At 48.1% G+C, this 11,790-nt stretch overlaps 8 protein-coding genes across 11 annotated transcripts in view; 5 read left to right on the forward strand and 3 right to left on the reverse strand.

Annotated features, from left to right (window-relative positions):
* Positions 1–295: 295 nt before the first annotated feature.
* On the forward strand, positions 296–1,736 carry FOIG_02982 (uncharacterized protein). The gene is made up of 3 exons (XM_031200576.1): positions 296–631; positions 792–1,229; positions 1,278–1,736. Exons 1-3 carry the CDS (start codon positions 575–577, stop codon positions 1,530–1,532), a joined length of 750 nt encoding a protein of 249 aa, XP_031070344.1. The 5' UTR covers positions 296–574; the 3' UTR covers positions 1,533–1,736.
* Positions 1,737–1,856: 120 nt separating this feature from the next.
* On the forward strand, positions 1,857–2,465 carry FOIG_02983 (uncharacterized protein). The gene is made up of 2 exons (XM_031200577.1): positions 1,857–2,028; positions 2,078–2,465. The coding sequence occupies exons 1-2, from the start codon at positions 1,998–2,000 to the stop codon at positions 2,215–2,217; spliced, it is 171 nt and encodes a 56-aa protein (XP_031070345.1). The 5' UTR covers positions 1,857–1,997; the 3' UTR covers positions 2,218–2,465.
* Positions 2,466–2,572: 107 nt separating this feature from the next.
* On the reverse strand, positions 2,573–5,003 carry FOIG_02984 (uncharacterized protein). Of its 2 annotated transcripts, XM_031200578.1 has the most exons (4): positions 4,889–5,003; positions 3,265–4,764; positions 2,981–3,211; positions 2,573–2,923 (listed from the first exon to the last, which is right to left on the reverse strand). In XM_031200578.1, the coding sequence occupies exons 1-4, from the start codon at positions 4,934–4,936 to the stop codon at positions 2,648–2,650; spliced, it is 2,055 nt and encodes a 684-aa protein (XP_031070346.1). In that variant the 5' UTR covers positions 4,937–5,003; the 3' UTR covers positions 2,573–2,647. The 2 variants fall into 2 exon arrangements, with proteins under 2 accessions (XP_031070346.1, XP_031070347.1); XM_031200579.1 differs by lacking the exon at positions 4,889–5,003 and having other exon boundaries at positions 3,265–4,809.
* Positions 5,004–5,097: 94 nt separating this feature from the next.
* FOIG_02985 (uncharacterized protein) lies at positions 5,098–6,382 on the reverse strand. The gene is made up of 3 exons (XM_031200580.1): positions 6,136–6,382; positions 5,986–6,084; positions 5,098–5,934 (listed from the first exon to the last, which is right to left on the reverse strand). Exons 1-3 carry the CDS (start codon positions 6,264–6,266, stop codon positions 5,364–5,366), a joined length of 801 nt encoding a protein of 266 aa, XP_031070348.1. The 5' UTR covers positions 6,267–6,382; the 3' UTR covers positions 5,098–5,363.
* A 100-nt stretch (positions 6,383–6,482) lies between these two features.
* On the forward strand, positions 6,483–7,825 carry FOIG_02986 (uncharacterized protein). Its single transcript, XM_031200581.1, has 3 exons — positions 6,483–6,778; positions 6,834–6,917; positions 6,969–7,825. The coding sequence occupies exons 1-3, from the start codon at positions 6,611–6,613 to the stop codon at positions 7,725–7,727; spliced, it is 1,011 nt and encodes a 336-aa protein (XP_031070349.1). The 5' UTR covers positions 6,483–6,610; the 3' UTR covers positions 7,728–7,825.
* On the reverse strand, positions 7,129–8,776 carry FOIG_02987 (oligosaccharyl transferase complex subunit OST4). The gene is made up of 4 exons (XM_031200582.1): positions 8,252–8,776; positions 8,140–8,197; positions 8,025–8,088; positions 7,129–7,976 (listed from the first exon to the last, which is right to left on the reverse strand). Exons 1-4 carry the CDS (start codon positions 8,537–8,539, stop codon positions 7,910–7,912), a joined length of 477 nt encoding a protein of 158 aa, XP_031070350.1. The 5' UTR covers positions 8,540–8,776; the 3' UTR covers positions 7,129–7,909.
* Positions 8,777–8,828: 52 nt separating this feature from the next.
* FOIG_02988 (uncharacterized protein) lies at positions 8,829–10,111 on the forward strand. 3 transcript variants are annotated; one of them, XM_031200584.1, is made up of 4 exons: positions 8,829–8,935; positions 8,988–9,123; positions 9,191–9,422; positions 9,475–10,111. In XM_031200584.1, the coding sequence occupies exons 1-3, from the start codon at positions 8,933–8,935 to the stop codon at positions 9,382–9,384; spliced, it is 333 nt and encodes a 110-aa protein (XP_031070352.1). In that variant the 5' UTR covers positions 8,829–8,932; the 3' UTR covers positions 9,385–9,422; positions 9,475–10,111. The 3 variants fall into 3 exon arrangements, with proteins under 3 accessions (XP_031070352.1, XP_031070351.1, XP_031070353.1); XM_031200585.1 differs by having other exon boundaries at positions 8,845–8,935; positions 9,489–10,111; XM_031200583.1 differs by having other exon boundaries at positions 9,191–10,111.
* A 519-nt stretch (positions 10,112–10,630) lies between these two features.
* FOIG_02989 (uncharacterized protein) overlaps positions 10,631–11,790 on the forward strand; it is a gene marked incomplete at its 5' end in the record, with an annotated part of 3,387 nt that continues 2,227 nt past the window's right edge. Inside the window, 2 exons of the mRNA XM_031200586.1 lie at positions 10,631–11,028; positions 11,079–11,788. Coding sequence (XP_031070354.1) covers positions 10,631–11,028; positions 11,079–11,788 — 1,108 coding nt within the window. The remainder of the gene's footprint in view (positions 11,029–11,078; positions 11,789–11,790) is intronic.

The raw sequence follows: 11,790 nt of genomic DNA on the forward strand, positions 1-11,790 counted from the left end.
CTACATGCAAGTAATCCCAACAGGCTCTGGTTCAGTGCAGCGCTTAAAGATGTGCAATGCTTCATTCGTCATGAATCACCATAATATAGCAGAAAGGAAACTCTGCTATTATTAAATCTCTAAGATTACTACTACTATAGTAAATAAAGACTAATCGTAAACAAATAACATATAAATGATCACAATTAACCAAACAATGTATTTGTTTCTGATATTGTAGCTACCCTATACCTGTACCGAACTTGGTAGCCTGCTTGTCTTGGCAACGAATTATCGTTAAACGCCGCTATGTCAGAGGAAGAAAGAGAAAAGAAAAGAGTAAGCGGATATTAAGAGGAACAAAAAACCGAGGTCAGCTTAAGTCTGATTTAGGATTCGGCAGGCCAGCTTTACCCTTTTTATCTATGCCTTCTCACTCAGCTTACTACCCATGGAGGGTTATTAGGCATTTATAGGTTGGCAACTTGATGATACTACTATCCCCACTAGTATCTCAAGAAGACCAGATTCTCCTCCCTCCCTCTATCTTTCTGGTCGCTAGTTTATTCTGTTGTATATATAGTCTCAACGCATAATGGGTTCGCAGATTGGAGACCCCGATGAGATTACTGTGCTTGTCACAGGTTTTGGTGTATGTTTTTGCTTCCTCTCTCATATTAAGCGTCATTTGCTTGCTTGACCACCCCGCTCGACGTCACACAACACTGCAAAGCTCAAGATCGTGACACCTTAGCCGGGATATGCAGTGTGGTATGAGTTGTGTAACTCCTGCTAACTCGCTGATGCTATAGCCGTTCAGGGAACAGTATCCCATTAACCCCTCATGGGAAATCGCCAACAGCTTGCCTTCATATCTTCCTCCGCTACGAGCCAAGGACCCTAACTCGAGGCATGCGGCTGTTGTTCTGCCAAAGGTACGCATAGTGGTGCACCCTGAGGCTATCCGTGTCAATTACCGGGTTGTGAGAGGCCTTGTGCCATCGTTCCATGACACGCCACAGAAGTTTGACATTGTCATTCACATTGGAATGGCTGGTCCTCGACCATTCTACTCCATCGAGAGGAGAGGTCACCGTGATGGGTACAAGCATCCGGATGTCGATGGTGAATACATAGACGGAGAAGAAGAGAGAGAAAGGAATGACTGGCCGTGGCGAGGCCTTCCAGAGGAGATTGAGACGGAGCTGAATCTCAATGAAATACTCCCGCTGTGGCAGGGGCACAGTTCGGTAAGCTGAGCAGATCTGAGACTGTGTCAATACTGACAGGAAGCACAGGAGGCGGATCTGCGCATATCAGAAGATGCAGGTCACTTTATGTGCGACTTTATCTACTACTCAAGTCTCTCTGAGCTGTGGAAACTGCAGAGACCCAGAAAGGCGCTGTTTCTTCATGTCCCAGCCGATGCTTCGCCTACGAGTGTTGCCAAGGGGAGGGAACTGACATTAAACCTCATTCGATCAGTTGTTGAGAGTGAAATGATTGATAAGAACAAGCTTCTGGTGAGTAAGACTGCTGGTGAGGAATTGTGACGTGGTTTTCAAGGCAGAATGTAGGGCGTGTGGGATGGACCATTAGCAGGAGTTGTCAGCATATTTTCATTATTATGTGAATTTATATCAATTTATTCGAGTTTCTGGTTGTTATTCAACTCTGGAGAATAGCGTCCTCGAAATATTAATTTGATAGTATTTTATGGTTTTGAATGATCATGACATCACAAGCCGAGGTTTCAGCATTCCAAGAGTTTCTCCCAGGAAGAGTATCTCATGATTCTGATCTGACCCATTCAAATGCCGATTGGTTCACAAAACACTCCCTATATCGGTGACGAATCATTGGCTCTGGCTTAGTTATCGCCGTGTCCGGAGATGCTGGAAGTGGAAAGCCTCCATTCTCCATTCCTCACTCTCCACTTGTGACCCCGAGGAGCCGATATAGACTCCTCTTTCACAACTCACTCGATATCCATCAAGTCAGAATACTCAGCCCCAAAAATGTGTAAAAAGGCTACCTGCGGAACCTGCAGTAAGTCGATGTATCCAATTTCAAAAATATGGTACTAAAATGCCTACAGAGAAGACCTCCTGGTGGGGTTGTGGCAGCCATATTCAGTCCGTTATCGACAACGTCCCTGAGGCTGAGCGTTGCGAGTGCGAGCCCAAGGTTGACGTTGGCGGTGCTTCATACCCGCCTATGGCTGCGTCTCCCAACTGACTTATCGAGAGAGCTGCGGCTCTGGTTCTATGGACGCGCGGCAAGAAAGCGACATGGTCACCCACTGGTGTTGTGGAGGAGCCATTGTAGTGTTCCTGATGTGAGGCGATTGCAGGAGATCATGGATTGGCGTGCGTGGCGTTGGGTTGACTCAGAAAATAGGGTTGGTGGTTGAAGACTACGTGAATAAGAAACTATCAGCAAATACTCGAGGCAATCATTTCCCATTCTCGTGAACTGTTATCGTGCTGTATCCTGAGACAATGAACCTCAGCATACAGGGGCGCTCAAGCCCAGAAGAAGTAGATAAGTGGAAAAAAAAACAACAACGGAGTGGTCACATAAAATTAGAAGAGGAGGCCATCCAGAGGTTGCAGAAGAGGGTCTCATATTGATTGATATAAATAACAGTTGCCACATCCAGTTTTATCTACCTCCTTCTCGCGCCACCACCAGATGCAGCATCTCCTCTCTCCGCTAAGCTTACTACCTCCTGGATACCAGCAGCCTCCTGTTCCTCCTCCAGAGCCACGATTTCCTCACGGCAATCCCACCACTTCTCCTCACTAAGCTCAAAGGCCTTAGCCTTGATCTCCTTGATAGCTAGTGTCTCGGGCTGGATGTTCTTCCAACGGAGACTCGTCATCAAAATCTCTTGCCACTCAGCTGATGTACGGACGAAGAACTCTCGTCGACTCTCGAAAGGCTGTTGTTCTGTCAGTAACCCCCTCATGATAGTGAAGTGAAGACGGGAAATACTTACTCTAGGATGGGGTAACCCGTCGTCCACAGAAGTGGCTGCGGTCTCAGTCTCATCGTCTTCTGAGGGCGTTGAAGGCTCCGATGAAGGCTCTGACGAAGCCTCAGAAACCTCATCTTGCTTCTTCTTTCTCTTACTGGGTGTGTAGAGCTGCTGGCCTGTTTCTTCCTCGTCCTCATCTTCTTCATCCTCCTCATCCTCATCCTCATCGTCCTCGTCCTCGTCATCAGACTCCTGAAACTAAAGTCAGCTAACCAAATTTCATACGCCATTTCGACATCACTTACGATCCAGTCTTCGACGGGTCGACTAAAGATCTCCTTACAACCATCAAGTTTTCCAAGATCGATGGCATAGAGATCATCAAATGTGAACTCTCGGTCTCCCTTCTCAAATGTTCCGCCATAGATATAGAGGACATCGTCTTGGATGGCCAGTTGAGCATTAAATCTTACATGTGGAGGTTCCATGGTCACTGGCATTTCTCTTGCTGGCTTGTCGTCGTCCCTTTCCTCTTCCTTCTTGGCAAGCTCGATCTCATCAGCGTCATCTAGAGAAGCTCCAGTCTCCAAAGCAGCAAGCTGTCTCAGAAGCTCGTCTTCATTTGCTTGAGCCCGACCACGGCGCCCGCCTCGAGGCTCAGCAGCAGCCTTCTTCTGCTGACGAGGCTTTCGTAGACCCAACGGCATGAATCGATTTCGTTCAATGTTCCAAGCGAAAAGCTGGTTGAAGAACTCGCTATCCATACCCTCCTCACTAGCCTCAACGTCGTGCACTCCTCCAAAGAGAATACCGCGGCCCTTGTGCCAGGCCATTGTTGCACCAGCACGTGTAGGGTTGGGAGTATTGGCAGGCTTCTTTCGCTTTTCCCAGCGAACAACCGGGGGAGTGTTGGGGTTGGCGTCCGTCGCAGGTTGCGAGATTCTGAGGAAGAAGCAGTCTTCATGAACCTTGGGGATAAGAACATTTCGCTGAGCCTGGCTAGGTCCCTTGTTGCCCTTTTGCTTGACGTTGACAGTCGCCTTAACACGTGAGTAACCTCCGTAGAGAACCGCACCTTGTTCATGGGGTAACAGGGTGAAAGATGAGCGAGCGTCTGGCTTGAGTTGGGCAGGAGGCAGTTGAGGAGAGTGCCACACGAAGTTAACGGTATCAAAGATCCAGAGATCTGATAGGTACTTTGTCTGATTTGAAGTGTCTTGGAAACCGCCAAAGAGGATAATGTACTGCTTCCAGTACGTCATTCGATGACCACTTCGAGCTGAAGGGCTCTTGTCCTTACCCTTGGTCTCAATCTTCGTCCACTCCCTCGTTGCAGGCTCCAGCCTCCAGAAATCTGAGTAGTGATGAAATGTGCCCTGCTTTGGCGAAGAGAACTCCCCGCCAAAGAGATAGACATGGTTCGGGTTTCCAGCTCTGGTCCAGGCATGACCAGATCGTGGGAGTGGAGCGTTGGGTGAAGTTACACATCGCCACTCATCTCTGTTAATGTTGTATATATTTAGATCGTTGAAGAACTGAGCGAGAGAGCCATTGAAGTATTCACCGCCAAAGAGTAGTAAAGTATTGCTATCATGAGGTGAAGCCATCAACGTTGAGGCAGCTCTCGCTCTCGGAGGTGCATCAATTACCGTCTCAGTGATCTTGAGGAACTGCTCCTGTTGTCTTCGGTACTCTTCCAGCACCTCATCAAGATCAACATCTTCAGCATCACTTCCTTCGACCTTGGCGGCCTTGTTCTTGGCCTTCTTTTCCCCCTTATTGGCCTGCTTGGCTGCTTTCTCAGCCTAATTCTGATCATTAGTCAAAAGTTCAACATGTCATGATGCACGGAGGGGCAGTCATATTTGGAGGGGTAATGATGGAGGGGCAAGACATAGGTAGACATTGTAGCACAGAATATGACGGCACCTTTTTTGCCTTTTTGGCGTCAGCGTTCTTCTTTTTATCTTTGGCCATGATGATGAAAAGTATTTGGCACTGTAGAACAAGTTGCCAAGTTTGGGCTCTAATGTGAAAATTCCTGCGTGTGGATGGGGTTCCTACAGGTTTTGATCAAGTCAAATCCAACCATTCACAGTACAGTGTCAATTAGATCATACCCACTGTATATCGATCACTTATGCAATTGAATAAGCTGGATGATGCACGTTTGAACGATACAGCAACATTCTATTGATGCCTGAGCTGCAAATTATATTACTATGCCGTTGAATAGGCAAGGTATGGTATGGTATGGTATGAGACGGATAAGTACGGTTGCCTCCGACAGCAGCATGATCTCGTCAACCCAATGCCTGAGACCTTCAGCAACACCCTTCCTCAAATACAGACTTGTTCCATTGGTACGCGAGATGCGACAGCGATCTCTTTTGAAGGGTGTCCTTCACTGGCGGGCTTTTGAGTATTTCCCTGGAAGGTAAGCCACCAGGGCCTTGCTGGCACCCTCCATGCAGTATTGAACAACCTCAACTTTCCTATCAGGAGGTGCTAGTCTAGCGATTTGTCGAATATCGCTCGTCCGCGGTAGAAACAACGCATGATCCAGCCTGTTGTATGCAGTGTGTAAATCGTCAAGATTATACGGCTGCATATTGTAAAGATTAAATACTTCATCAGTGCGGTATCCAGGGCCGCCCCAAGGTGGACTTGCAAACAGTACTGTTTCGTCAAGGCTTACTCTTAGATTTGGGTGCAGTTCTTCTGTGTGATTGAATAACTTGTCGAGGTACTCGAAGCTATCACCAAGAACCCACGTAATTAGCCCCGGCGCGATACCATAGACCTTGGCGTTATTCTGGGCACAGGCTAAGGTTGAAGGGTCGCGTTCGATAGAGATAATGCGACTCCATCGTTCAGAAAGAGCAAAGGCAATACTGTTACCGCCTGCACCACCAAAGACATCGATCAGGATATGCTTCTTTTGGTCGGTACCGTACATATCATGAGCAACTTGGCTAGATTAGAGTCAGCAGAGCCTTGAGAAGGTATATAATTTGTATACTCACTTTGCTACTGGCTCGGGCGTTACACCGAACCAGGCATCGTCTGTCATGTAAACTCCATAGTCATACAATGAGAAGATCGAATAGCGCTGCGCAAAGTATCTGGCCATATTAGCAAGATCGAGAGACGTGAACTAGTCAATAGTTGCTCACTTTTGAATATCCCATGGTACCTCATGCTTTCCTTGATAGTGGTGACAATCATCAGTGAGAGGCAGCTCCTCAGCTGGCTTCATAGAGTACTCGGAGTCGTCCAGCGACATTTCTACTCCTGAACTACTCATATCTTGACCGAAAATATAGTCCGAGTAAGTTTGTATTAAGCGCTAGCAGCCATTCTTTGTCAAAATTGAAATATTGACTTGCCATGAGCAAGTCGAAGAGAGCTCGAAGGTTGAAATTGAGCACGAGGCTGACGATGAGCTCCCCACAGTATGCCCCACATAGAGACCTAGTGGGCTTGGCACAGACGCCATTGCTGCAAGGCTGCCACTGTAATAGTGACAGCTTGCGATTGCTCGATCTGCCCTTGACATGCTTCCATCTGATACAATACTTAACACACCAACCCCTTTTGATCCCAGCAATAATAGACACACACGGATCTAGAGAACAAGTCACAGAAGCAATGTTTAATGCACTAAACCGCTTCATCTCGCGCCTGGACGGAGACGTCCAGCAACAGAGGCAACAAGAGCGAGGCTCGTTCGGCTTCCAGGTGCTGCGCAATACCAACCTGGAGCTTGCTATCGAACCCTGGTTCGACTTTATTGTTGGAATCAATGGTAGACCTATTGTATGACGGCTCATTCTAGGTAATCTAAGCTCCTTATCGCTAATAACTAGTATAGGAAGACCCTGAACCAGCCCTGTTCAGCCAGGAAGTGAGAAACTGCGCGGGCAGCACAGTTACCCTGGGATTGTGGAACGCAAAAGTATACTTACTAACTTTGTACCTCCTAAACTCTCCTACTGACAACAATTAGGGCCAAAGAACGAGAGAAATCCATGCTCCTGTTGCGTTAGATACTGCATCCCTCGGTCTCTCGCTCCAATACGCTCCGCTGGCCCTCGCCGCCAACATCTGGCACGTTCTCGATGTCCCCGCCAATTCTCCCGCCGATGCCGCCGGTCTTCTGCCATACAGTGACTATATCCTCGGTAGTCCTGAGGGTGCGTTATATGGCGAGGGTGGCCTGGGCGAGCTTGTCGAGGACTTTATCGGACGGCCGATGCGAATCTGGGTCTACAACAACGAATACAATGTCACCAGAGAAGTCACAATACAGCCTAGCAGGGATTGGGGTGGCCAAGGAGCGCTGGGTTGCGTGCTTGGATACGGAGCCCTTCACAGGATACCTCCTCCTCTGAGCGAGCCCGTTGATGCCCCTGGCGAGACGATGTTCGACGGAGCCACCAATGAGAAGAGTGAGGACGCATTTATTCCTGCGGTAGGTGGCTCGGAGCCCGCCCCTCCCGCAGGAGACTTTTTGGTGCCTGCACAGATGATAGGTGATGCTCCAGTGAGTGCACCGCCAAGGGGAGCTGGGAAGAAGAAGGAACGCCATGGCCACAACCCCAACAGGCTGATGGATGACTACTTTAAAGAGGAGGAAGAGAAGAGTCGGGCTGTGGACAATGCACCTTCGGCTAGGAACTCACCAGCCCCTCCCCCACCAAAAGGCGGTCCTCCAAGGGACTCACCAAAGCCGGAGACTCAGGCCAGTGGTGGTGAAGCAGAATGAGATTATGGCAAAATAGCACATGTGAATGATTCCCCTTGCTGATTGTTCTATTTCCTGATCTATTGGTCAAACTTTTAAAGAATTTCGTGATTTGCCGTCTTTTATCGTACACTGCCTGATGGGTCCGACGTAGCCCTTAAGAGGTCCCTATCCCACCAGGGTCACGCTATTCAACTAGCCGTCTAGTTAATGAAGTTGATGGCGAAGAAATGCAGGATCAAGCTGCAGACAATGAAGTCGGCGAAAGCTCTGGAGAAGGTTAGTGTTGGGTCTCCTTTAAACTCGAGTTCGACAAACCTTTCGGGGGATACTGAGGGGCAATCGTTCTTGACAGCCTCATTTGTTTGAAGTCGTAGCGAAGCTGGGTATCGTTAGCCATAGTCTTTCGAGGTCGTTGGTCGTCGTAACATACCAGTCAAGACGAACTGCCCAACTGTCACACAGAAGCCGGACAGGAAAGCGTTGAAGGGCTAAGAAGAATTAGCAATCAATAAACGATTACAGATTCACTGAGAGAGACGCACGAAGGTGCCAGCGAGGGCGCAGTTGATGAATTGGAGAACACCAACGACAACAAGGAAGGCCATAAAAGCATCAACCAACTTGATGCGCTGAGGAGTATTGTTGACGTAGTGATTGTAGAGGTTCTGGACTACCTTGTCCCACTGAACTTCGCCCTTAATTTCGTTCTTGGCGATAGCCACGGGCTTGGGCTGAGGCTGAGGAGGAACTGAACCAGCGCTGGTGGTGCTGGCCTGAGTGGTAGCAGCGGCCGAGGGGGTGATATCGCGGACGTTCTTCTTAGCCGCCATGTTTGTAAGTCGGAAGGGTTTATTGGGTGAGTTGGACTGTTTGCTCGGTGTGGGCGTTTCTTTCGATATTATGAGGCTTTGGTGATGGTTGATTCGTAGTGTTTGATGTTGGTGTCGGTAGATTTGGTTAGTTTAGTTCAAAGTGCAGTAGGAGAGCTTCCTCTGGACACGAAAGCTCCAAGGTAAATTGAAGATGATTGGTTCACAAAAAGCCAAGAATCCGGGGGTTAGACCCACGTTCACCACGAACTGTGAGGTACGTACCTCGAATATGTCGTCAATGGCCGGGAGCTCCGCAGCTTCATCTTAGACATAAAATAACAAGTTGCTGTTTCATCTTGAAAATTTACAAATTCCATTGAGAGACCAGACAGTAAGGATACAAGCAATACAATGGTTAGTATGAGCCTTATAACAGCCTTGACCAGCTCGTTGGCTAACAAGTTAGGCCACCGTCAATTACCACGATCTTGAGCTTCCCGCCTACATCCTCGGTGCTCTGACCGCAGGAGGCGGTATCATGGGATACGCGCGCACACGATCTGTTCCTTCAATCGTTGCTGGCTGCGCTGTTGGATTTTTATGTAAGTCTCAACATTACCTCCCTTGTCTTCCCCGTAGCGTGTCAACGTGTTAACAACTTGCTTGTAGATGCTCTTGGTGGCTATCGCATTCAGAATGAGCAGCCTTATGGAGTCGAGCTTGGCCTTTTAGCCTCCGTCATTCTTGGGGGATCTGCTTTCCCCCGAGCCCTTCGTCTGAGGAAACCGGTTCCAATTCTTCTCAGTGTCATTTCAGCATTTGGCCTCTTCACCTACGGTTCTGCTCTTCGAAGGAGGGCCTGAGACAGCTGTCAGATGATGATAACTTAGTCAAAGGAATGGTACGATGCAATAAAACCACTTGTTCTGGATCGACGGACTGGCTATCTGGAGCTGTTCCGACTCAGTGTGAGACATCGACATAGTGTTGTGATAAGCTTAACACCAGGACCCGGATCACTTCCATCGATTGACATAAACGATATGAGAAAGAGCTTAAAATGCAGTTCTTTCGATATGGCGTATTGTCAAGCGATCACCACAGAATTCTGGTAGCGCTCAGGTCAGGCTCTTTTATGGTAGGAAGATAGGAATAAACGGCTTCAAACCGCGTGAAAGCTCCTACAAGTCATGAAACTCTTCTCTCATGCCTTCTACTCACAAAACTCCCAAACCTCGACCGCCATGAATCGTGTATTGTGGGCTGTCTCCTTTGATTTACTCTTCAACAATGACCCGCCAAATTTCAGGGAGAATCATGAGTTTAAGGCTAAGCTTTTTACATGCTTAATAAATGTCTCATACCAGAAATATTTTCCCTTAGGCCAACGTCTCGCTTATCATCGTCGATTACTTAGGTTATTCTCGGGTTGGGAGCATTCGAATAAGAACGAAAACCTGATATTATGTTTCAGAAGGTTCTATTATGTGATGTGGCTCGACTCACAATTTGGAGAATACTGGATTTTTGAAGTATCGCTGAAGGGTTTATCATCGAAGCAGGCTATAGCGATACCTCCGTTACTTGTCGTGTTATGTTTTCTCCGATCCCACAACCAAGCTTTCATCCATGGAATGTCGACATTGAACTCACTAGGCCTGGATGACATCCTGAAAAATGGCAATGTAAGGGGATATTTAGCATGTCACCCTAAGACATGTAGACCACCGAGGACGTTGATTTAAACCCATCTGAACTTAGTTGTCACGTCATTTGCAGTCTTTCTAACCACTACAAAAATGAGACGGAAGAAAGCAGCAGTAGACTTGCATTAGCTGCAGGCTACTAGAGGCAACCGCGTGGATCGATTGATAGTAGGTAATCTCAAGATGATCATCTGCCTTTTGGCAACGGAATGGATGTTATTGATAAGTGCATCTGGGTACTTTCTAAGCTCCCCCTTTGTAGTGGCTATTCAGATATGGGCTGCTTATGAAAGGTATATAAAAACCCCTCTTGATCTCATCCATTGACCACTCCTTAAACTGAAAGCCAGAGGAAAGCAACGTTTGCACTCGGTTTGTGAGATTCTGCAATACCTTGTTGAAGATGGGGTTTCATCTGTCAAGGCTCGTTGCCTTAGTGGCACTGCTACGTGCTTCATACGCATTCAGCGTCACGGCAAACACTGATGGAAACGCTCTGGCCTCTGCTATCTTTGGAAATGGTATAAGTGTCATCTCGGCATCGTTTACCGGCGCATCGGACAGTTCTGGAACATTCACTGATGGCCCTTTCGGTATGGGAGACGCAGCGGTCCTCACCTCGGGAGCTGCTGTTGGAGCTCTTCCAAATGGAGACCACTACGTCAATAATGGTGCGGCTGGGTCAGCAACGTATTGCGGCGGTTTAAGTAACAACGCTGCGATATTGACTGCGGATGTCATGCTTATTCCAGGTTTCGGAGGAATGAGATTCGAGGTTGTCATGGCTTCGGAAGAATCAGGGTTAGTAATACTGGCCACAAAGTGTTTTACAGTCAACTAATAGGACCCAGGGGCGCTGCTGATGCAATTGGCATATTCGTAAACAACCAGAACTATGCCTTGGATGGTAATGGGAATAGGCTGAACGCGGTGAGCCCGTGGCTGTCACAACCTTTGGTTATCGTACCGCCCAACAGCGTTACCTCGTACGCCGGGTCGTCGCCGCCTTACTGGATCGATGTACCGTCACTTCCCGGTGGTATGCAGACTGTGGTCGTCGCAATTTGTGATGCTGGAGACAACATGTGGGACTCAGCCCTGATGATCAAAGCTGAAGCCTGCGTTGACTGCAACGAACCTTTCCGGCTTGCCTACGTGACAACCGCAACTACATTGACAGCAGGCGGTACGCCCTACACCTCTACTATCACTGCTTCGGGAACTTTGTCCGGAACCATCGAAATCGGGGTAACAGCAGAAGAAACCTCCACCATTACCGAGGAGCCTACGACGACGATAGCTGTAGACGAGACAACAACTACCTCTGAAGAGCCCCCTACGTCAACTACTCAGGATGAATCAACGACAACTTCTCAGGAGACAAATATTACTGCTGAGGATACTATTATGGCAACAACTAGCAAGGAGACGGCCACTATTACCACCCCTGAGGAGACGACTACCACAACTGCCAAGGAAACAACATTCACTGCTTCAGACACTACCACAGACACTACCACAGACACTACCACAGACACTACCACAGACACTACCACAGACACT

This window comes from Fusarium odoratissimum, assembly GCF_000260195.1.
Source record: "Fusarium odoratissimum NRRL 54006 unplaced genomic scaffold supercont1.3, whole genome shotgun sequence".
Classification (NCBI taxonomy): Eukaryota; Fungi; Ascomycota; class Sordariomycetes; order Hypocreales; family Nectriaceae; genus Fusarium; species Fusarium odoratissimum.

Coding starts and splice junctions, on each gene's coding strand:
- FOIG_02982 (XM_031200576.1), top strand. CDS start 575: ATGGGTTCGCAGATTGGAGACCCCGATGAGATTACTGTGCTTGTCACA. Junction 632..791: donor TGCTTGTCACAGGTTTTGGT/GTATGTTTTTGC, acceptor CTGATGCTATAG/CCGTTCAGGGAACAGTATCC. Junction 1,230..1,277: donor TGTGGCAGGGGCACAGTTCG/GTAAGCTGAGCA, acceptor CAGGAAGCACAG/GAGGCGGATCTGCGCATATC.
- FOIG_02983 (XM_031200577.1), top strand. CDS start 1,998: ATGTGTAAAAAGGCTACCTGCGGAACCTGCA. Junction 2,029..2,077: donor GGCTACCTGCGGAACCTGCA/GTAAGTCGATGT, acceptor AAATGCCTACAG/AGAAGACCTCCTGGTGGGGT.
- FOIG_02984 (XM_031200578.1), bottom strand. CDS start 4,936: ATGGCCAAAGATAAAAAGAAGAACGCTGACGCCAAAAAGGCAAAAAAG. Junction 4,765..4,888: donor ACGCCAAAAAGGCAAAAAAG/GTGCCGTCATAT, acceptor GATCAGAATTAG/GCTGAGAAAGCAGCCAAGCA. Junction 3,212..3,264: donor GACCCGTCGAAGACTGGATC/GTAAGTGATGTC, acceptor CTTTAGTTTCAG/GAGTCTGATGACGAGGACGA.
- FOIG_02985 (XM_031200580.1), bottom strand. CDS start 6,266: ATGAGTAGTTCAGGAGTAGAAATGTCGCTGGACGACTCCGAGTACTCT. Junction 6,085..6,135: donor GTACCATGGGATATTCAAAA/GTGAGCAACTAT, acceptor TAATATGGCCAG/ATACTTTGCGCAGCGCTATT. Junction 5,935..5,985: donor ACGCCCGAGCCAGTAGCAAA/GTGAGTATACAA, acceptor ACTCTAATCTAG/CCAAGTTGCTCATGATATGT.
- FOIG_02986 (XM_031200581.1), top strand. CDS start 6,611: ATGTTTAATGCACTAAACCGCTTCATCTCGCGCCTGGACGGAGACGTC. Junction 6,779..6,833: donor GAATCAATGGTAGACCTATT/GTATGACGGCTC, acceptor TAACTAGTATAG/GAAGACCCTGAACCAGCCCT. Junction 6,918..6,968: donor TGGGATTGTGGAACGCAAAA/GTATACTTACTA, acceptor GACAACAATTAG/GGCCAAAGAACGAGAGAAAT.
- FOIG_02987 (XM_031200582.1), bottom strand. CDS start 8,539: ATGGCGGCTAAGAAGAACGTCCGCGATATCACCCCCTCGGCCGCTGCT. Junction 8,198..8,251: donor GCGCCCTCGCTGGCACCTTC/GTGCGTCTCTCT, acceptor AATTCTTCTTAG/CCCTTCAACGCTTTCCTGTC. Junction 8,089..8,139: donor TGGGCAGTTCGTCTTGACTG/GTATGTTACGAC, acceptor AACGATACCCAG/CTTCGCTACGACTTCAAACA.
- FOIG_02988 (XM_031200583.1), top strand. Junction 9,124..9,190: donor CTGCGCTGTTGGATTTTTAT/GTAAGTCTCAAC, acceptor ACTTGCTTGTAG/ATGCTCTTGGTGGCTATCGC.